Source organism: Mycteria americana, chromosome 18 (assembly GCF_035582795.1).
Source record: "Mycteria americana isolate JAX WOST 10 ecotype Jacksonville Zoo and Gardens chromosome 18, USCA_MyAme_1.0, whole genome shotgun sequence".
In the NCBI taxonomy this organism is placed as follows: Eukaryota; Metazoa; Chordata; class Aves; order Ciconiiformes; family Ciconiidae; genus Mycteria; species Mycteria americana.
Window position 1 is genome coordinate 6,984,578 of NC_134382.1, and position 22,402 is coordinate 7,006,979.

The window sequence follows — 22,402 nt, forward strand, 5'->3', positions numbered from 1 at the left end:
GTTTGCTTTTCAGTTTCATGCAGATCTCTGGTACGCCTGGTAGATTAATCAGAGGCACTGGTGGGCCTCATAATAATTCAGAGTATGAGTAAATTACCTGTAGTTTGCAAGAATTCAGACATGTGGGGAATCTGCAATTTAAGTCAGTTTTCTAACATAATGAAACTAAGATTACAACGACAGGTTTGCTGTCTCTGGTGAGACTCTGTCCTCACGTCTGGAGGTTATGTCTTCCATAATCCTGATCAGGCTTTGGTACTACTGCAGTGCAGACTTTTAATTGATGAAATCCACTTAGATTGGATTTTAATTTTGAATTAATTATTCCATATGCTGAGGTGACTCAGGTTTGCATAACAAATAGCAGTGTTTGTGGTCTCTCGTTTTACTTGTTTCCACAGTGTTGCAAGGCCCTGAAATTTGTGATTTAAGGTGTAAATATACTATTTGTGTATTGCGTGATGTGTGCATCAAACAGTAGCTGAAGAATTTAAACTTTTTTCCCCTCAAACTATAAAGGAGCATGGCAGCTTTTGCAGGCATGTGTGATGGAGGATCCACGGAAGATGGTTGTGTTGCAGCCTCGCGTGACGACACTACACTTAACGCTCTCAATACAGTAAGTATATAGAACTACTGTATGGAAGAACAGTCTTTCCATCTATTTCTGGACTACTTAAAGCATGTAGTGCATAAAATATTTAGCAGGCAAAATAGTTTTTGGGATCACAATATGAGTATGGTAGTAGCCTCGGATATCATAACTTCCTTTCCAGTACCAACTAGTTTTCAAAAATCTAACCGGCAGAACTTCAGTGATAAAACTTCTGGGTAGTGGCGTTAAGATGACAGCTAGTGAATGTTCTGTATGGGAAGCTGCTCAGGTCAAGTACACCAGCTGGAACTGTTACTTATACAGCTGACGCCTGACCTGGCTGTTGGTCCTTTCATTCAGTCCAGCTAGCTCCTAGCTGTAGGAAAACAACAGTTATTTCCTAGAAGGAAAACTCATAATGCCATCAGATGTATAGCGTCATGTATGTGGTAATGACTGTCTGGAATTTGTCTCATTCATGATCCAGTCTTCACTATCATTTATATTTGGATGTGTGTATGTCCAGTTATCTCTTGCATAACCATAATGTGCGTGAATAAAGCATTACCGAGTAGTTTATATAATGTGAGCGTATGTTGAGATGCTCACACATTTCAGTGCAGCCACAACAATTAACTGTTCTAGGGAGGGTGGGGGGCACTAACATCAGTAAATCATGATACATGAAGTGGTATTTTAAGATCAAGCTGCAGAAACTTGTCTGTCATTCCATATTTTTTTGGTAACATAGTGAAGTCTATAGTTGGTTGTTTCTCCAGAGCCCTGTCTGCAGCTTTTGGAGAACTGTGGTGGCGGTGACTCTATGCCGACCTTTGTGTCTGCATTGTTTCCTTTCTGAAATATAATAAAAGGAATGATGTGTAACTGGTCATATGTTACGCTGAAGAAACACAGAGACAGACCTGCTGACTCTACCAAAAACCAATTTTCATTCTTCCACCTTTTATGTCACCTTTTATCCATAAAACATATCTCGGAGGTATGAGCAGTTGATTCTGTCCTCTCATTTCCATGGTTATTGGCTACATTCTAATCACATGCACTTGTGAAAGCTCTGGAAAGGATAGGATGTACCCTTTGCTGAATGAGTTTCTAGATAAATCTGTAAAATGTTTTAGGGGCAGTCATAATAGAAATGTACAGACCCCACGTACAGCTGGTAGGACTGGAAGCTGGGAGCAGCTTCAGTTGAGCATGTTTTTTGTGAAGCTGCCAAGGGAGGATGCAGCGTGTAGCTTCAGATGTAATTTTTAAAGATCTACCTTTCCTAAATGTAGTTTTAAGCATATTCTGCCTCGGTGTCCAGCACCGTAACTATCTACAGCGACTCATACGTTCCTTTGCTCACAATGCTTGAGGCTCAAGTAATTTGTTTTCATTCAGTGGAAATAAACCAATGACTGATTCCAACAAAAACCAACTTAGTATGTTGTACTCTTGCAAATTGGCTAGTGTTAAATACCACCTCATGACCACAATAGTATGTCTGCGTTTGCTTGCTGTGCTTTTATTATTTACAGTTGCATAGTTTTTAACCATTTGTTTATAAAATTCTTAAAAGCTTGTAGATGGTTGTGATGCACATCAGAAACTGAGTGATAATCAGTGCAACAGAGAACAGATTATCTGTTTGTTTAGAGGGAGTATCCTAAGCATGTTGTTGTTTGGTTGTTTTATTAAAGTGAGTGGAACTGACTTTACCAAATTAATCACATTAAATATGCTCAACTGATTCTTTACTGTCAGTAAAGCGTCTCATTACATGTAGCTTTTAAATACTTCAGAAGGTTAAAAAGAAGCTCAGTCTACTGATAAGTTGTAGAACTGGTTTGTCACTGGTCAAGTCCGTGATTAGGTGCGTATAACTTGATATCTACACTAAAGTTAAAATGCCTGTATTCTTAACATGAAAAATGTTACTTATGTAACGTTAGCTTACCAAAGTCTCTTGCGTTGGTTTTCATTTTATTTTGGCTTCTATTTGATTACATGTGTTTCATAGAGTGCATCAATTTTTGTCTTGTTTCCTGCAACAGACAGGACTAAAATAGGATTAAGATCTAAAAACATGCCTCTTTAATACTTAGTAAATAAACGGCAACAGAACTTTCATTCTTATTCTGCAAAATTGTTTAAATATAGTCTGTACACTCGCATGTGTAACCAGCTGAAATCCAAGATCAATTCCGTACCCCAATTAAATGCTTCCTTGTTGCTCTCACTTTTACATCTGCTAAGTCAAGTGTTATTTCTCAGTGCTTCACAGTGCACTTCAGAACTGAGGTGAATGTATAAATCTTGTTCCTTTGGTTCCTTTCCTAAAGATAGGCAGTGTGTTAAAAGACTTTTATACTGTTTGATAAGAATTGCAGTTAAGTCTGTATTGCACATCCACTAGCATTACACATCCATTACCTGTTTTACATTTTATTTCCTTCCTTTCTCTTGGGATGCATACCATCTGGTTCTGGTGACTTACCACTCCAGAGTTTTCTAAGTTGTTCCCCAACATCCTTCTTAGAGACTCAAATCTCTGTTAAGGCCAATAATCATCAAAGAGCTTTTGGAATTGGAATTTCTTTCCCCTTGTCATCTATAATAAAAGACTAATGCAGAAAATTCATTTAACTTCACTGCTTCACTATCTACTTTAATTACCCCCTTTAATCACTTGGGAGTCTAAGGAGCCTGTAGTTGCACTTGTAGACTTCTTACTTCTGAGACTTGGATTAGTCCCAAAATATTTTGTTTCTGTTCTTCTGATTCTTTTCTCTTTGTATTTCTAGTGCACATGTATTTTAGAAAATCACTGCAGATTCATTTTCTGAATTGGGGAGGGTTTCACACTTCTGAAATAAAAGCATTATACAAACTCTTAATTTATCCTCTTAATCTTGTTTGTCTGAGTGTAATAATTTTGACTGCTGTTGTCATGACTTCCCCTTCCCCCCCCCAGTATGACATCTTAATGTATAGCAGTAAGACTTACCCTGTGGTCTTTTTGGAATCATGTCATTAACTTTAGCTTTGCTGAAGTTTCTCTTTTGTAGGTATTGTGGTGCAAGTCCCCTGTTCCTTTCTAGGCTGGTTTTCAACCCTGTATTGACACAGTGTAGTTCCCATTAAACAGTCTGCCTGAACATGGACTATTGTGCTTCCAGGAAAATACAGTCTGCGAGGTCTGACCTTAACGACTGTTGAATGGTCCTTAGGCTTCCATGATGTTTGATCTATTCATGCTTCAAAAATCTATTCTGTGTACTAATACTGTTCATCACAATTTTTAGAAACCAGTGAAAATACTTTCCTTGTTCACTTCGAATTTTTTTAGAAAACTGTTTCCTTATCAATGGTAGTTCTTTCAGGTGGGATATTTTAAGAAACTTATTTCTGAGAGCCTACTTTTTTTACTAACTTAAAACAGGTTAGACAGGTAATTTGTTGTCCTGACAAAACGGTGCCCTCTTTATCTTTCTGTTCACTGTCTATTTAAAAACATATCAGATTTATCTGATAAATAATTTGTGAGGATCTTACCCTGCACCAAGTTGTGTTTTTGTTTAGAAATTATGATATGCAACCCAGAAGATTAATGTAAAAAAAAATTGATATGGTATGATTTCTTATTATGGAAATCCAATAAACTTCGGAGCAGCACTTCATATAAATCAGTCTTGACAAGCTCCTTTGCTAGTGTTTTATTTATGTAATAACAGATGCTGTAGCCCCCAGAATGATTTATTGTTAATTATACCAGGTAGAAATGAAGATCATGGAAGGCACGATGCAACATATATATCAGCTCATTGAAATAATTATTCACTTAATGTCCCAGGTAAATTTCAACTCCTGTTCCTTTGGCTATTGGGATTTGATGCCACATTTGTCATTGTAACCCTTAGGAAGGAAATAAAGTTTTCATTTGGAGTTCGTTGCCCTCCTGATGAGTGTTGGCTGTTGTACTGAGAGGTATGCAGGAGGACGTACTAATTCCTGAAAGTCTTTCACCATGATGTTTTTAGATAGAGAGGGGCTTTTTTGTTACACTACCATAGCTGAATTTGGCTGGCTTTCTAAAACTAGCTGGTTTTTGTGCTTTGTTTAAGTATTCATGAACAAAGGCTGTTTGATGCATTAGATCTTAAAATATTGGTCATGTGAAACGAAAACATGCACATTCAGTACATTTTTTATTTTTCCAGTTTCATAATTGAACCATAATGCATGAAGCTGTTTTTATTGGTGAAATCTTAGGTGATGGAAACACTTTAATTTTTTTATAGCTACCTAGGTCCTCCTATCTTGTGAACTGGAGAACCACATCGCTTCGACGCAGAACTCTTCCTAATAAGTGAAAAAGGAAACGGGAATGCTAATTTGAGTTACTCCCAAACCTTGGTTTGGGTCACTGTGGACAACATTATTCCATTCTGAGAGCCAGCATGGTTGATGTGGAAGTTTTATAATTAATACTCTGTAGTAATGCATTTTGCCTTTTTAGTGCTTTGGGGCTTTGAGTGTGGATAGGCATCACTTTTTAATAATCAGAATACCATCAAAAAGTCCCTCAAAACACTATATTTACAAGATATCTGTGGAGATCCTTAGTAAGAAAATTGTGCAGGGCTTAATCGGCCAGTTGTGTGTTGGTTTGGTTTTGTGGGTTTTTTTGTCTGTTCCAAGCTAATTGAAATTTGGAAATCAATGGAAAACCTTAGAATTCATTCCCTTTCCAAGTCAGGCTAGTTTAATTAACTATCTTATTTTGCTTAGCATTCTTTACTTGCAAGTGCATCGCCCACTCTAATGACATGTTCAGTGTGGGAAAGCATCTGACACACTGTTTTGTTCTCTTGTGTAGAAGGAAGAAAAAAGTCTTGTGGAAGTATTTTTAAAAAATGGCCAATTGTGGTGCCAATGTGTTTTACCTGTGGAGGAATTTCTTCCGTAACACGTGCAATTGGTGGGTAACCTGGGCCATCTGTAATACTTACATGGAGCATGGGGAGAAGGAGTTCCAGTTTTCAAATGAAAGTAAAGGCAACCCTGCACTTAAGTTCTGTGGCAGGATCAAATTTGACCGTGTTCAGACAAGCAGGTGAAACTGTATTTTTATTTGTTTCCTTGTTGTTCTGCGTTCCTGTAGAGACTCCCAATTCTGGCATTACATTTTGCAAAATTTCTCTTAGACATAGGAAGTTCAGTACTTGAGTGTTCCTTCGTTGTGGGACTGAGAACATCTCAGAGGTATGACCCTAGTGCTTGTTATGTAGAACATCCTTCTTGTCCATGTCATACTTTTAAGCTAACATACAGTGCCAAAACATTTAAGCGGATTATTGGACTGTGGCTTGCAGTGTCAGACGAGTCGGGTTAAGTTTTTCCCATGCAGGTTCAGTATTGCCCTATGAAAAAAAGTAATAGAAAGTAGTTTAAATGTTCTTAAAAGCAGAAATGCCATTGACTTTTGCCTTTATTAACTCTCAGATCAGGAAGTGTTAAAGATTAGATTAACAAAGAACACCAGAAAACTTAGCAGACATCATCTTAAGGGCCAAGTTTTAAAATTATACTTCAGCCCTGGGAAGACTCATTTCAGTGGCATATGGATCACTGCAGTAATTTTAGTCTTGCTCCTTAGGAATCTAAAGGAGTTTTTGCTTTCAAATGTAATAGGATGAGCCCTTCTCTTAATATCCAGTCATGTAAATCACTGCTGCAATTTAAATTCAGAAGTGGTAACTGTTCTGTGAGTCTGTAATTTCCTCCAGGTTAATTTACACTAATACATCAATAGTAGTCCCTTTTTGTTGCATTTGTTAGAAATGCTGTAAACTCTTACATGATGGAGAGCTTATAGGCAAGTCAGTTAAAGGTCAATCATTTTGAAACCTGGGTTTGTACATGTGAAAAAATAACACGCAAACTTAGCAAGCAGTAAGTCTCCAGCTCCATCATGTGGGGTCTTTTTTTTTTTTTTGAGATGGAGAACAACTATTTACATGTCCTTGTATCACAGCAGTAGTTCTTTCAACATGAGACACAGAAGGACTTTATGGAAGCTTGCTACGTAGCTTGCTACATACACACAATAGCCAAAGTTTTATTAGCATGTCTTCATATGAATAACTGTTCTTGTTTTCACAGGTGTCTTCCTCAATGTTTTCCTTCCTTTTCTTATCCCACCCTCACAACTTTGTCTGCTGTGAGGGTTGTATAGGAGGATTTTGGCATGATTGCTGTAGACTTATTAAGGATCTGCAAAGGTCTCTTGTAAATATAGAGAAGTGGTTTTTGTGGCTTTTTGACAGTATTCTGGTTATGAAAACTTTAATATGACCTTTAATGCACCACAAAAGTGGTGCTTTTGTAGTTTTGTTTATTTTTCCAAACAAAGCACGTACCACTTGTGGGATACTCTAAAGTAATATCATTTCACACGTGCAGTGTGTAGGACAGCTATCAAAATTGAGTCAGCATAACTGAGGAGGTGGGAACATCTCAAATCATTCTTCCAGCAGAAAGATTTGTGGTGGCTCACCCTTAGTTACAACTTAAGGATGTCCTTTTCAAAGTTAACAGGCAAGGAGAAAGACCTCTTCATTTTAAAACCCCACATTTCTGTTAGGCTGCTGCTAATTGCAGCTGTATTGGATCCCTTAGCGCTTTAAATGCGCTTTCATTCATAATGCAAGAAACAGAGCTAAGTGAAACAATCCGAGTGAGCTGGTACCACCTACTGTGTGCCTTAATATCACGTTCGTTTTAGGCGGAAGCCTGTGTCTGTTTCTACACCTAGCAGGTTGTGGCACACAAGCAAAAACTCTGCATCCACCTCTATTGCTCAGAGTTGTTGGCTTTCTCTAAAGAAATGAGCTGTTGCCTCTGTCTTGTTAAAAGACAGTGAGAGAGTTACTGGTGTTCCAGGCTACTGTATTGGGAAGCATTGCAGAAGCTGATCGAGGCTGAGCTGCGTGTGAGGGTACCACACATAGGGGTAATATTAGAACTTCACTGAAGTCATGGCTTCATCTTCAGCAGAAGAGTAGGCAAAAACTTTTGAGGATATAGGGAAGTCATCCTACTTAGAATTTAGGTACGCAAAGGCTGGAAGAATTTATTTTAAAATGTGTTAATGTGATGAGGGCCTGTTACAAGAATTGGAGCTGGCAAGCCCTGCAGATTAGAACTATCAAAAGAAGCGTTTAATACTGCAACAGTGATTTTAGAGAGCAGAAATGGCTGACAAATAGGTTTGGAAAAAAATATGCTCAGAAAGTTCATCCTGGTCTGTGGTAGAAAGCTGATGCGGTAGATCTGACAGTCCATGGAAAGATCGTAACGTGGTGAATATTGAGCATAAACATAGTTGCTACTGCTGGCAAGTACTGTGGAGTAAGAGCTGGGGTAAATCTTGGTGTAGTTTCTTCCCCTCCCTTCCTCCCATTTCTTGGCCTCTGTCCTCCAGAGCTCTGATTTAGTGTCAGATCTTAAGATCCTTTTTGTGCTCCATGCTAATACAAAGCCAGAAATTCATGACCTCTTTTACCCTTTGCTGCTTTTGACCTATGCCTGCTGTTCAGAGTTTCTACAGTTCTTTTCTCAGAGAATCCAGGTCAAGAAGGAGTTAAATTACTTTGTTCTCACTTTTAAAAAAGTTCCAGAATAAGAATTCATTCTCAGTGTTCTGCCTTACCCATTGCTCTGATTCAAGAGTAAGTGTGAGCGTCAGTTATATAAAACAGCAGACCCTAGAAAAGAAATGGGAAATGCCAGTGTGCAAACTCAGTGTGTAAGAGTGAATCTCGGAGTTTTTGGTCATTTTGATGTGTGTGTTATTTTTGCTGGGGAAATCAAAGAGCCAGCAACTCTATTTATCCTCATATGGTAAGAAAATACCACCACTTAAGCTTGCATACTGCTACATGGAAGAAAGACAAAACAATCATATGCTAATATTGTATGAATCTCTCTTTACTAATAGCATTGTTCTGACTTCTCATAACACACAATTACACGGGAACACGTCATTATGAGTGACAAACATGACAGTGTAATATCGGTTTCAGGAAATTCAGTTCTAAGTAAGATGTCACCCAGACAAATTACTCCCTGTTTTAACTTGCCCTTAGACCAGATTTTCTTGTTCATTAACTACAGACAAGGTTGAAAGCATAAAAAATTATTTAAATATATGTTAGCATTTCTTATTATTACTAGTTTTCCTTTTGGATGAGTCTTAATTAACAGCTACTCTCATGGTTCAAATGAGGTAGCATAGCACTTCAGGGGCCGTCACTCTCTGCCTGGGCATGTTGGAAAATGAAGCCACTTCTAGTGCATAAGACAATTTTGAATTTTCATTCATCCTTATCCTTGCTCTTAGGGGAAAAACTTCAGCACTTTATTTGTAAGACAAGTCAGGAAATCTTTCTAGAGAAACTGTTGAAATGGGCAGATAAAAAGGGCCAAAAATTACTGCCATGGTTACTTTTAAAAATCGTTTTGGAATATGTAAAATTTTTTTTTTAAAGGTTATTTTTCAAAGTGCTGTTGCAAGTTCTGCAGGTATTTGGCAAGTTCTTGCCCCCGATGCTTGTGGCGTGCTAGCCATGCCTGTGTTGACCCACAAAACCAGCCGGCTCAGTGAGCTCCCTCTGCTGTCCTGGATTTTGCAACTGTATTTTGAGCTGTTTGGCAGAGCCCTGGCTGTACCACTGTGTGACAAATGGATGTAACGCAAGCATCTGGCTTTTTAATCTCCATCATTAGCATCTAGATCACTTTGTAGCAATTGGAGTTATTTAGAAGCTTAAAATAGATTAGAACTGGGGGGAAGAGATGGAAGTTGCTCTTCCCCTCCACCCCCAAGCAATGGGGGCTGACTTCTGTATTTTCAAGCTCTCAGATACCAAAAATCAGATATTTAAAAAAACAGAAGTACTAGTAATTTTCTTTTGAAGTAGCTCGCTGATTTCTGTCACCTTCTTTTTTTGTCAGTGTCTAATTCTGTTGCAGGCCAAGCTGTATCAACTAGTTATAAATCAAAACGTCCCGGTTAGCTGTGAGGGCATGTTGGCAAAACAAGATTGTTGGGCAGAGTCTTTTTGTCGGATGGTTTAGGTTCTTGCTTGGTTCAAGGTTCCGTTGTCCTTGGGCACCAGAGGGAGCTCAGCAAAGTAGTTTTGTTGTCTGAGAGAGCAGTATATTTTTTTTCTCTGGTCCAGATTATTTAGTGTGTTGCAGCAGGTGGGGAGGAGGTAGAATTTCAAAGGGGGAGGGTGAGGGGGGTGGAATTCCTGGAATTAAAGGGCATTTGGGGCTAGTGTCTTGTTGGGTATCAGACATGCTTGATAAAAATCAAATCTTGCCATTTTGGAGGATGAGCACTTTAAAGAATGCTGCAAATTTGAAAACAGATTTTGCTGTTTCACCTAATGAGATATATTTGCTATGGAGCATATTCCGTTTGATAGTAGGGCAAGATGTCCGTAGCTATAAAGAGTATCTGCATCAAACTGAAATTTGTCAGCTCTGCTACTGAGAGAAGTAGCCTGAACTACATTTTGTATTAAATTAGGTGCTTGGATTAGAGTAATTACACCAAAAGACCTAGCTACTCAAGCCCCATGGCAGTAATTCTTGTTCTGCTTTTCATTTTCCTGTTGTCTTTTTCCTTCTCTCTCCTCTTTATTTTCTTTATTCCTCTTTAGTTTCTCTTAAACATGCTAGTTTTACAGAGAGCTACTGGCTGTCTTGACCATTGTCCCCTTCAGCGAGAGGAGCAAACCCCTCATTAATAATTCCAGTGTCCTTAAGGCTGCAATAACAGATTACAATAACTGGTGCTTAAATAGGGATGTTCTGTAAATATCGACAGTGCAGTACCAGGCAAATACCATCATCTTCTACAATTCCACTGAAGTATCTTGCTTGGCAGCAGTGAAAAATTTCTTCTGACTCATCTGTATTACTTGAGTCTTAAAATGTTCTTGCAATATCGGTAGTATTTGCCTCACGTTTGGCAGGTCAGGCTTTACATCTTTGTGCCCTGACAAGTGATGTGATTTGTCCATGACCAGTGATCATTCAGTGGAAGGGCCAGCGCTCGAACCCGGAGAGCTCCTGAATTCCAGTGCTGTCCTATAAATGCTGGACATGACTGCGTCCCCACAAAAGTGTCTTCTGGCTGAACAATCCCTTCTGCTTTTATCGGCTTTTCTGGGTAGATTTTAAAGTAGTTCAGTACTACTTTCTCACTGTACAGGAGCAATTTTTCCTTAGAGAAAAAGACTCTGGAATCTAACAGTGTTCTTACTGGCCTGCAATTATTTAATACTGTAGCATAAATGCAGCCTAACTCAGATGGGCTTTTCAACGGAGATCATAATGACTATAATTGCAAAAGGATGCCTTGCTGAAGTAGAAGCTGCCAGATGCAATGCCATTCTGATCTAAAAAGGTCACAGTAAAAGGGACATTTAAATTAAGTTATAAATTACAATTGAAGAACAATATTTTGATGAGCAAGACCAGAGATGTCAGAGCTGCAAGATGTAATTCATGGGTTCATTACAGAACAGAGGTGCCTGACAGCTGAGCCATGCCAAAAGGAGAATTTATTTGCAACATCACGCAGACAGAAAATGGCAGCTCTGCTGAGAAGCTGTAGTAGAAACTTGAAACCTTGTGGTAATGTGCAGACCTTATGGTAATAAGGCTTGCCTGTGATCTAGCGTTGTTTAATGACTGTTGTAATATTAATGAGGTTTTTGGACACGTGCATGTTCAGAATTTGTCTTTAAAATCCTGTCCAGTGATGCAGAAGTTGCTGTATTTTCTGTTTTTAAAGTGTAAGTACATTTGTGCTGATTCCTTTTGTTGCAGTTGTATACGTACGTAACGTCGCAGTGGTTCAAAATTCAGATGGCAGAGTTAATGCTAAAAATGGTGAGTCTCTAGATAACAGGATAGTAATCTAGTGTTTATAGCAACGCCTTGAAAAGTGCAACCAGAAGTTAATGAAACCACAGGCAGTCATCATTAGCTGTTGTTTATATGTTTGAGTTGCATGCCAATAAAGTGCTTATATATATTAAATGACCAAAAGTAATAAGCAGAGAATGAGCCAGACTGAATCACGTAAATTTAACTTTGGCACTTATAAAAACTATCTTTCCTTTCTGCTGCATTATCCTAATCCTGGCACTTACAAAAGCTTTTTTTTTTCCCCTGCTTGCTAAAAGTATCATTTTTCAGGAGACCCTAAACCTGTACCGGGTTTCTTGTTCTCACATCTGTGTCTTCTCTCTTACATGATGACTCTTCTTTCACATCTGTGCTTATGGGTTTTGTGATTGTTATTAATGTAATTGCTTAGTCAAAAGTTAATGCTCATATTTTCTGTTGTTGATTTGGGACAGGTCTGATGGCTTGTAAGCTCTTCTATTTTTCAGTAACCAGAGTAGTTGCCTGTTAGACCAGTCCATTCTTTCTGGGCTTGTCTGGCTTTTTGCAGATTGGACTGCTTGGGCAGTAGGGCTGCCAGGGAAAAACACGTGTTGTCCTTGAGGCAAAATAAAGATGCCCTCCAAGTTACAAAGAGGCTTTGGCATTACTGCATGTTTTGGGAGGGAGCAAAGAGGGAAAAGAAACAGAAGCACTATTCTCTTCAACACTGTCAAATTTCCTAACTGAAAAATCTTTTAGGTAGTGGCATGCACAGAAAAAAGCACTTGCAAGGTGAGCTGGCAAAACAAACAGTCCTTTTTTCTTTGAGATGGTTCTGTTCCCAGTGCTGGAGTGCAAACAAGGAGAAAAATGAATGTGTACCCAGTGGAAAAGACAACATCTTATTTTCATGCCTTTAAGTAGGTATTGCATACCACAGGAGTCTTAAAAAAAAAAAAAAAATTAAAAAAAGTTTAAAGTCAGTAGTGTTGTTTGAGTATTGGCATTGAGCACTGGCACTGCAAGTCTAGCTCTCTGCTCTTATCGTTCGATTTGTGGCTTATGTAAGATGGACAGAGATCATTGTTTCACTTGCTTGGAGGTACAGTCATGGGAGCTGACACCGATGGAGTCAACAGAGGCAGATTTACAAGCCATGGTTCTGTTGTACATTAGGAAATTTCACCTGGGGAGATGGGTTTGAAAGCGATGGTTTCTACTAAGTGATCTCAGGTAATGCATCTCCCTGACTTAGAGCAGTGCGAGGTGCTATTGATGGCTCTGGTGGGTTAATGCATCTCTCAGCAGTGGCTTGCAGAGATCAGATAGCTCAAGGGGGGTGGGGAGGAAAATACTTTTTGGAAGCTGAAGCATTTTCTTCTATGGTTACTCTGCAAAGGTACATACAGTTATAGTTATTGCACAGAGTGTCTGTAACTTCCCTGTAGGTGCCATACAGAAAGCAGAAAATGAATAGAAAACTACTCTGGCTTAGCTTGCTTTCTTGTTCCCATTATATTAACCAAGTGCTTGTTTTACTGCAGTAACACCCTGTATGCTATTGTTATTTTAGTTGTTGGTAAGGAAAAAAAAAAATGTTCAGGCTGCCAGTTAAGGGAACATTATTGTTTGTTCTAAAAACACATTGCGGGTAGTGATCAGAGGTCTTTGCCCAGTAGTGACCTTTTATTTTTAGAAGTACTTTACTTTCTTTAAAAAGTTCCTCAAGTATAAATAAATTTTGAATGCTCCAGTAACTTGGTGGAGGTGGACAAGCACCATTATCGGTTCAATATCTGTTCCTCCTGATAATAGAAGATTGGAGCCAATTTGTGTGATGTGTAACCCATAACGTACTAATTTCTTCTTTACCGCAGCTGGTAACACGTTCGTCCCTGTCAGGAGGAGGTATGCAGTGTGACTTTGGAGTGGCCTGGTTTTCCAGAGGGCTGGGCACTTCTGCTTTTATAGCTAACCGGGTCCTCTGCAGTTCTGGACCTCAGACCACCTGTTTGAGGTGTTTAGTAACAATTGTTGATCAAATCGTTTTCTGGAAACTTGGCTCTTCAGGTGTTACAAAGGAGGCTCAAAATTATATGGAACTGGAATTTCATCAGCAGATGGAATAAATTAGCTGTTATTTAATACCTTGAGGTTCACACGCAGGGACTTTTTACTGAAGAAAACAAAGTAATTTCTGATGTTCTTTGTACTGCAAATGGATTGGCTTTATAGACTGTCACAACCCGTTCTGTGGCATTCGTGACCAGAAAACTGAGATGCTAATATAGATGGGAAGATGGCATGGCATGATAGGTGGTATTCCAAATCCCCCATTTCATGAAGTGCCCCAGTATGACAGACCACAGTGCCTTGCGTGACATGGGCACTTTTTGTTCTCTCAAATTCCCTGTCCATTTTTGGTATCATTTTTACTGAAAAAGTGAACCCTGTTTTATAAAAAAGCAGTGTACTTACAGATGCACAAGCTATTTAAAACCTGAGTTGACAAAAGCCAGGTAGTGAAAGTGAAGACTGCTTTGTACCAGGTCTTAACAGATGTGCTTTCTCGCAGCTGCACGAGTCCTGTATGGAGCGCAGAGCTTTGCTTTCCATTCCCCAGCTTTTGGCAAGTGCTGCTGCAGCTCTCGGAGACTTGTTGAATATTCTGCCCTGTCATTCGCAGCAGTACCGTGGCTCTGGAGCCGTGCTGGCTTTCTTACGGCAGGCTTGTCCCATCTGAAACCTAGATTCAACAGTGTTGTGGCTTTAAAGAAGCGTATTATATTTATGTTTATCATACACATATATATGCACGCATGTCTGTATTTTGCTGTAAATGTCGTCGCAGCAATCTAAGTTGCCATTTGACTTTCTTCCTTCTGTAAGTTGTATGGTGGCTTTCAAAAGTCAGTGCACAAACCTTTCATAGAGAGATTATTTACTGGGAGAACTGTACAAAGCTGGCTTTCAGTGGAAACTGATTTTTATTATAGTCTCACTAAAAAAAATTTCTGTAGGGCCAGTGATTTGTTTTTTCCCTTCCCTTTTATCTTCATTCAGATGTCTGCCTTTATTTCTTAGTAGAAAACACTTAAAGCTACTTAACAGAAGTAAAATTGAGTAATTTACTTACAGCTTTTAAAAGTCTCTGAATCGTGCTACTGGGTGCAGTATGAATGCAGGGTGTTCTTGTGGACCGAAGAGCTTACAATCTGAGTTAAGACCAGACAAAAGCAGCAATATAGGGAAAACCCAGTATTGTTAGGAGGTGGCTCTAGGGTAGAAGGGGCCTGACCATTGTCAAATGTACGTGATCGGTACTTAGGAATTGGTCGAGAGATGTAAATAGCTAAAGTGAGCAGCAGTAAGAAAGTAATCTTGCTATTTTTATTTGAAGCAGAATGCTGTTCTAAAATTTGAGCCTTTTGACACAAGAAAAATGAGGAATTTTTTCCTCTTGTAATCAGGTTTTGTTATAACTTTTATATTAATAGTGACAAAGTAGTTAATATCTTGTCGCTGTTCAGTAATTGTATCTTGATCCCTGTTCAGTTCATCAGTCTTGGGAAAAGTTCAAGAATTTTAGTACTTGTTGAAATGTTTTCTGAGGGTGATTAACCACAGGTCTGGCAGCACGGATGCTTCTAGAGAGTGGGATGCGGATGGCTCAGGATAGATTCTGGGTGGGAAGGAAAAGCAGGAGATAATCAATGTACAGAATCATGTTTTGGTTGTCCCTATTGTAAAGAAACTTTTGAGAGTCTGCAAAATTCTGTGGTAGCTTTGAGGCTTTGGTTTGCTTAGCATGTTGTTTAGAAAAACTACCCCTTGTCTGTGTAGGGAGGTTTGCATGCAAATCATTCTTCCTTTTGGGTGTAGGAAGATGATTCAGTTTTTGTCATCCCAGCAATATTTATTTCTATTTCATTTTCTTTGAGATAATTTTCAGAAGACATAGAGCAGGCTCCTGACTAGTCCTTCAGGTCTTAAAATCCCACTGTACTTTGAAGATAGGACAGGCTATAAATCTACAATGTGCTAAATGTTTTCTATCGAGTTAAGAGCTGGAGATTCTCATGGGTTCATTGTTGAATGTTTTTTTCAGTGTAGTTGTTTTTCTTCCTCACCCTGATTTAAATGTCTCCGGTCTTCAGACAGCTTTTGATCATATAGATACGGAATTTATAGTAGAAAGTAAGGTACACTGTAGGCTGTGACCAGCTGAAACAGTAATGTCGACTTAGACATCCCTAGCTGCTTTTATGTACTCCTGTAGCTATCTGTAGACATTTTGTTCCTCTTCCATACTTGTTTTCCAACAGCATGGTGATCTTTGCAGTGCAAGAAAAATAAAGAGAATTTTCTGGATGGGTAAATTTGACATTCCGTGACTTGCAATCCCTCCTGTATGTTAGTTTTTCCAGTTGGTTTTACTAATCTGAACAAAATATGCTGCATAAAATACAACTCCTTTTGAAAAATATTTTGTTGGAGCTTTTTAAAATTTTCCTTGCAATTTCTAATGTAAAAAATATGTTTTGAAGTTAACCAAAAAATCTTCAGTGCTTTATGGGCTCAAACATTATCTGGGAGAAGTTTAGGAAGGAAGGGGAAGATATACTTGTTTTAATGCTGTTTCTTCTACTAATAAAACCCCAATTACCCTTCAGGTTGTTTAAATTTCACTTCATATATCAACAGTAAAAATAATTAGGCATAGAACATCTCATGTGGCCCCCTTTAGTGGTTTTTCTCCAGTATCAGATCACTGCTAATTCCATTGAATGATCTATTTGTCTTCTTTATTTTTTAGCTACATGAAAGTAACTATGATGCTGGAAAAGCCCTGCAGCGCTTGGTGAAGAAACCTGTGCCAAAACTGATTGAGAAGTGTTGGACTGAAGATGAAGTGGTAGGGAAATGAATTATTCCCTTGAGCCTTATAGTTCATGTTGCTTCTCTTGCTTTTTTCTTTCTTTCTTTTTTTTTTTCCCCTGTAGAGGTTATCTTTATGGGAAAGAAGAGGGGCAAATAATTTGCTGCACGGGATAAATTTTTGCACAATTTGGAGTTAGTGGGCCTCGTTCGATATACAGAACTGTATTAGACTGGGGAAAATACCTTTCTAATAGTAGAATAAGAGAGAAGATCAAGTGACTGTTTCTGAGAGGATGCTGTAGGCTCAACGAACAGCTGCAGAACTGCTGGACTCTAAATTTCACTGTCATTTTCACCTCCAGGAAGGCTGGCCACATTCATTAATTGGAGCAGGACAAGATGTAACAGGCATACAAAGTATTGTCCCTGGTTTTTTCCTGCTGGTATTGGCGGAGGCTTACAGTGTCAGCTCAAGTTGGCTAATGGGCGGTTGGATATCTGTTTCTCCTAAACAGAGTTTGAGATTAAGTCCCTTCTTCCCCTCATACAGAATATTAGAAAGTGTTTACTGGCATAGTTCCTGATGGATGAATCTTTGACAAAGAGCAGACCAAAACCAGATTATCTGAAAGCTGGGATTTAGCCATGCCATCCACACTTACTTTAAAGTGTGTAGAAATTGTCAGGCTCCAGCACTGTACTGAAAACAGTGCATCCATCTTAAGTGTGTATCTCCCAAAGTAATGTACGGCCATGATGAATTTGGGGCATGCAGTAAATACACAGTGCAGTATCGTGTCCTCACAGTTACGGACCTGGAATCGCTGAGGGCTTTGGGTTCATACAATTTAACACCCTGGTGCACTGCAAGTCTCATCAGCTTACACAATTTAGTAGTCACAGTGCTGGTTCTGCCATATGGCTGCTGTTTCAGCATGTGCTGGTAGTTAGTCTTTCTAGGTTTGGGGTTGTAGTGCGGGCGGAGAAGGAACATGTCATTCTTTCCTTCAGACAGAGGTTGAGGTTTTTGGTGTATATGGCTTTGGATCCAGATGTTACTGTTGTTATTGGCCTACTAAAAGATAGTGCTCTGCAGTCTGATTAGTGGGAAAAAAAAAAAAAATTTGACCTGAGAAAGACAACTCTTCATAAAAGCTGTAGTTGTCAGAGAGGGTGTGCTGCTGGGAAAGCACTTCATACTCAAATGGGCCACATTTCTGTTATTTCTGGGTATTCTTCCAGAATTTGGGGGAGATGATATCTGTGTGAGAATTAGTGCAGCAAAAGTGCTTCTTGTGGTTCGTTCTGCAGCTTAATTGCTGCAATTGTGAGGTTTCTGCTGGCTTAAATTTTATACATAGGATATAATGCAACTGTGCTTATTAAACAGTTTTCTGTAGGGTTGTAAACTGAAATAAATCATGTGAAGTGGGGAGCACATTATGGATTCTTAATTTGCTGACACCTTGTAAACAAACAGATTCTTAAATATTGCATTCAACACAAGATGCATTTTCTGGCAGCATTTGGAATCCAAATGCTGCTGCATTATAACCCTTTGTCAGACCTTGCAGCTTAAGCTAGCACACAAGTACTTGACTGAAGGGGGAAAAAAAAAAGTGAAACTCCTGCGTTTTCAGTACCCAGGAGAAATGCTGAACAAGTTCACTTGGATTACATCCTAAAAATATTTTGCATTTTAATGCTGTTGTTAATTATGCTTAACAGAATAGATTTATGTGAAATGTAACATGTAAGGAGACAGTACCTCTTTAGGAAGCTGACTAGGCATGTCTGGTTTTGTGAAAATGGAAAAATGCTATATTTCCTAGCTTGATAATTAGGCTGCAGTGTGCACTAAAATAGAAAATCAGATGATTGGAAGTTAGTTATGATAAAATATTTATCACAGAAGAACTTCAGATTCACTTAGGGTTTTTACCTTTCACTGTTGGAAAAGCCTCTTCTCTCTTATGTAGCATATTGGAATAAACGGGGATAGAAATTCAACTTGTCATGTATACTTACCAGGTATAGAAATGAAAAAAATCTGATACCGTGCAAGACAGCATTGCTCATGTAAAAGTGACAAGAGAAAAGTGTTTTGGTTGGTTTTCTTTTTCCTTTAAATGAATGAATTTAAGCTAGTTAGTTAATTGGTAAAGTATTTGAAGAAGTAAATAAAAATAAAAATTTTGTGGTCTTGTTAAGCTACTAAGAAAGTTGCAATGGTGCTATAAAATAGAACCGATTAATAATGGGTGAAACTTCCGTGGTCTCTTAGCATTTTTTAATTATTCAGACAATGGCTGGCGAGACTTTTTTAAAGCTCTAGTTTCTCTGAAAGTCTTTCAGGGAGTTATTCCAACAAATTATGTGTGCTTGCTCTCTCCTTATGTAAACCTTTTTGCAAGAGCTAGATTAGGGGTAGGCCAGGCCATATAAACCTGTATTAACGTAGGCTTATTCTGAAATCCAACAAAGAACCTTTGTGGTAAGGAGACTGCCTGAAGTCCTAGAGTGAAAGAGGATCACGTGCTAACACCGGCAGCAAAGCGAAGGAGAGGCTGAGTAAAAAGCCTAGAACACAGTTTCCTGATAAGTTTTACAGTTATCTTGTCACGAAAGGGAGTTTTGTTGAGGGAACTGACTATCGGAACGAATACTTCACGTGCTCTGCCCTGCGTTTAGTAAGTTTGTATTCGTGTTGTTTTAACCTCTGTCTTCTCTGCATACATTCTTTCCCACATTCATGGTTAAATTGTACAGTGCCAACACCTCTTTTTCTGTGTAGATTTTTTTCAGTCTCCTTGTTTTTTTCCATCAGCTGCACGATGCTGTGAATGCCGTAGCTGCTGCAGCTCAGGGTTTTTTGATGAGCGTTCCATGTTAAATGATAGAGAATAGAGCCTTACGAATAAGAAAAAGCAAAGTTTATTGAAAAGTGAAACATCACTCTAAAAGTGCAAACTCTGTGAGTACAGAATAACAATCATTGACTCTATAAATCATTGTCAGTCTCAGCTCATTTTATCATATTTGTTCTTGTTCTGTTCCCTCCAAGTTTCCAGAAACATTTGGCAGCCCTCCAGCCCCAGCAGAGCCAAAGATCAAACTGTGCTCTTATTTATAGACAGCTAAGCTCCACCTGCACAACTTCATAGCATGTTTGTCGCTGGCAGTTCGTAGAAAACTCCAGATTAAAGCAGCTGAACTGCACTTCTGAGCATTTCTGAGACTTGCAAGGGAAGTTTCCTTATTGTTGGCTCTGTGAAACTGAGGAAAACTCTTTCTGCCTGATACATAGGGTGCTAGGGCCACGTAGGAACCCCACAACAAAGTATTTTTCAGAAAACACTGATGTGTCGAACCCAAAGTCTGGCCAAAACAATTGAATTTTGGTGAGAACCTTATGAAGTGTGTATCCCCCCTCCATCTCATGATGGCAAGTGATGAGCAGGAGGAAGCCTCTAGGAATGTGGCTGGCTGATAATCCAAGAGACACGCTTCCAAGGGAAGTAGGAGACCCAGGTCCCTATTTGTGCTGGACTTAGAATTAATTTCTCCTTGTGGCCCAGCAAATATCTACTTAGTTTTTACAACTTGGATAAATAAGCAGATAGCACACCAGGTACAAAGCTGTGGTTAGTTAAGCTCCTTAACTGAGAGAGCTTCTGTGGCATGTGACCAATTGAAATCATGTAGATCATGGCTTTTGTTGTCTCAGTTTTTCCATGCTGGCCTTTCTAATCCTATAATCATGGCAGGGGGCAGAATATGCTTCTGGATGCCAAAAATGTCACACTCCACCTCTTGTTACTCTTAAGTTAATTTTCTCCCAGATTTTTAAGCTGAGTGTCAGAAAGGTTCTCTTGCAGGGAAGATGTGAGGTGGTGCGGCTGGGCGGAGGAGCTTCGTGGCAATGCCAAGTAATTGGGCAGGTGGCAAAAGCAACCGAAGGAGAAGTGTAGTCACACCGAGGCAGGGAAAGAGCTGACTTAGTACAAAGCTAATTCTTAAAACTTTACACTTCCCTAAGGCAAAAATCCTCTGTAAGTTGGTTGGTCTATGACTTGCACAAGTATTTTGACCGAGTCCATTTCCCCTGTGCTGGATGGTTGATGTAGTTGATTTTGTTGTGTGTGTGATAGCAACACTGTGTCCAGCACAGGTCTCTGTAGTATTCAGTAGTATTTGTGATATAACACTCTGTGAATAACTCAGATGTATTGAAAATCTATTTATTTGTAAAGCTTTTAACTTTTTCTGTGGACTATCTGTTGTCCAAAGATAAAGCCTTTCTTGTTAATTAAAACAGCTTTGTTGCCTGTGACCAAACTGTCAAGTAAGAGCTTTGCAGTGATCAGAACTGATTAAAATAAAGGATGGAAGTTATGTTATTTTTACTACTGATGATGGGTTACAGAGGTTTAGATCAAATTAAACAGAGGATAAAATTTGCCAGTGATTGAATTAAATGGAAGGCTCTGTAAATATGAAGACGGAGGTTTGTTGTCTCCCTTGTGTTTCTAAATCTATGGCTATTTTTAAACCTTATTTTATTCCAGTATGTAAATTCAGAGGCATACTGTGAAAACCAGCCTTCCACACTGCCTAATAAAAGTGGCTAAAGAAACTTCTTTACTGATGCATCTACATGCAGCTGTTTCCTGTTTATAAAGGCTTTTGCTACACCTGACAACATCGATTCCCAGCAATGATTTGGTGAGGGGGGGTTGGTTTCTCTTTTCATGCTCATGAATTTACTTCTGCGGACAAATTTGTCCAGCAATTGTCATATATAGTGCCATATTTAACCACCTTCTAAGCACGTACCCTGTAGACCAACATTCAGCAGCGTCGCTTGGTGGAATCTCGTTAGTGTTAGGCAGCAGTTTCAAATAGAAAGCAGTGCAGTTCGGAGTGGATGCGTTATTTGGGAAGAAGCCATGGAGCAAGTCCTGTGTTTTGATACAGCTGGTGGCAGTGCCCTCGTACAAGTTTCCTGCCATTGAATGGCGTGTCTGACATGTGGCACGATGCTCGCTGCTAGAGCAAGGTGAGTGTAGCTGGGAAAGGGGGACTGACTTAGCCATTGGCCATGTGTTCCATGGGATATCGTTCGCTAATATGAGATTAGAGTGTAACCACTTTTCTCCTTTCATTTTCTTCAGCCATGTTTCCTAGTCTCCCTAAGCCCTGGTAGCACCCAGTCTCTGTGACACTGTTCTTGTCATTCTGTCTGCAACGATAGGTTGTAGTACAGGCAAGATGTAGTTAGTATTTGTCTTACTTTCAATGCACTGAGAAAATAAAGACGCTTCACTCAAACTCAGCAAGGGATTGTCAGAGTGAAAGAAGTGAGCGAGCTCCGCTCTGCATCTCGTGGTCACCTCTAAAAAGGTCTCTCAATATTTGACAGAATACAGGCATTTTTGATGGAAGCAATTAGAAATCCCTAATAAGAATAGAATGGTGCCGGTCATTTCTTCTGCTCCAGCTCGAAATATTTCAAAACTGACATTGAAATTGTATTTTGAAACATGCAGACTTAAGAGTTTGTTGTCTGTGGGGAGTAAATACAACAAACCTGAAACTGAGTGCCTATATTTAAACTCTGGTGCTTGCCCTGATGATATGCTGCTTTACTTTCCACAGATTCCAAATCTGGAACTATGATCATTAGCTTCTTTCAGTTTAGGTTAAATTGAACACCCATATTTCCTGGCATGGTTTCTGTGGAAATATTTCACAAGAAAAATTGTCCTTACAGAATTTCTACCCGTCTCGGGACAAAATCTTCTCTGTAAAATGGCTTTTATACTTTCAGTGATGTTCAGTACAGTTCTGACCCTACGCTTGCTCCAGGCCCAAAAATGAGCTTATTGTGCACGCTTCCATTTCAGATGAATAACCTATCAAATGGCTAGCATTTGAAAAGGATACCGTGTTCCT

The 22,402-nt window shown here is 39.1% G+C and overlaps 1 protein-coding gene across 9 annotated transcripts in view; it reads left to right on the forward strand.

Annotated features, from left to right (window-relative positions):
- Positions 1–22,402, forward strand: part of RERE (arginine-glutamic acid dipeptide repeats) — a 259,220-nt gene that overhangs the window by 158,075 nt on the left and 78,743 nt on the right. For all 9 annotated transcript variants that reach the window (XM_075520190.1, XM_075520186.1, XM_075520189.1 and 6 more), the window contains 2 exons: positions 520–619; positions 16,383–16,481. In XM_075520190.1, coding sequence (XP_075376305.1) covers positions 520–619; positions 16,383–16,481 — 199 coding nt within the window. The remainder of the gene's footprint in view (positions 1–519; positions 620–16,382; positions 16,482–22,402) is intronic.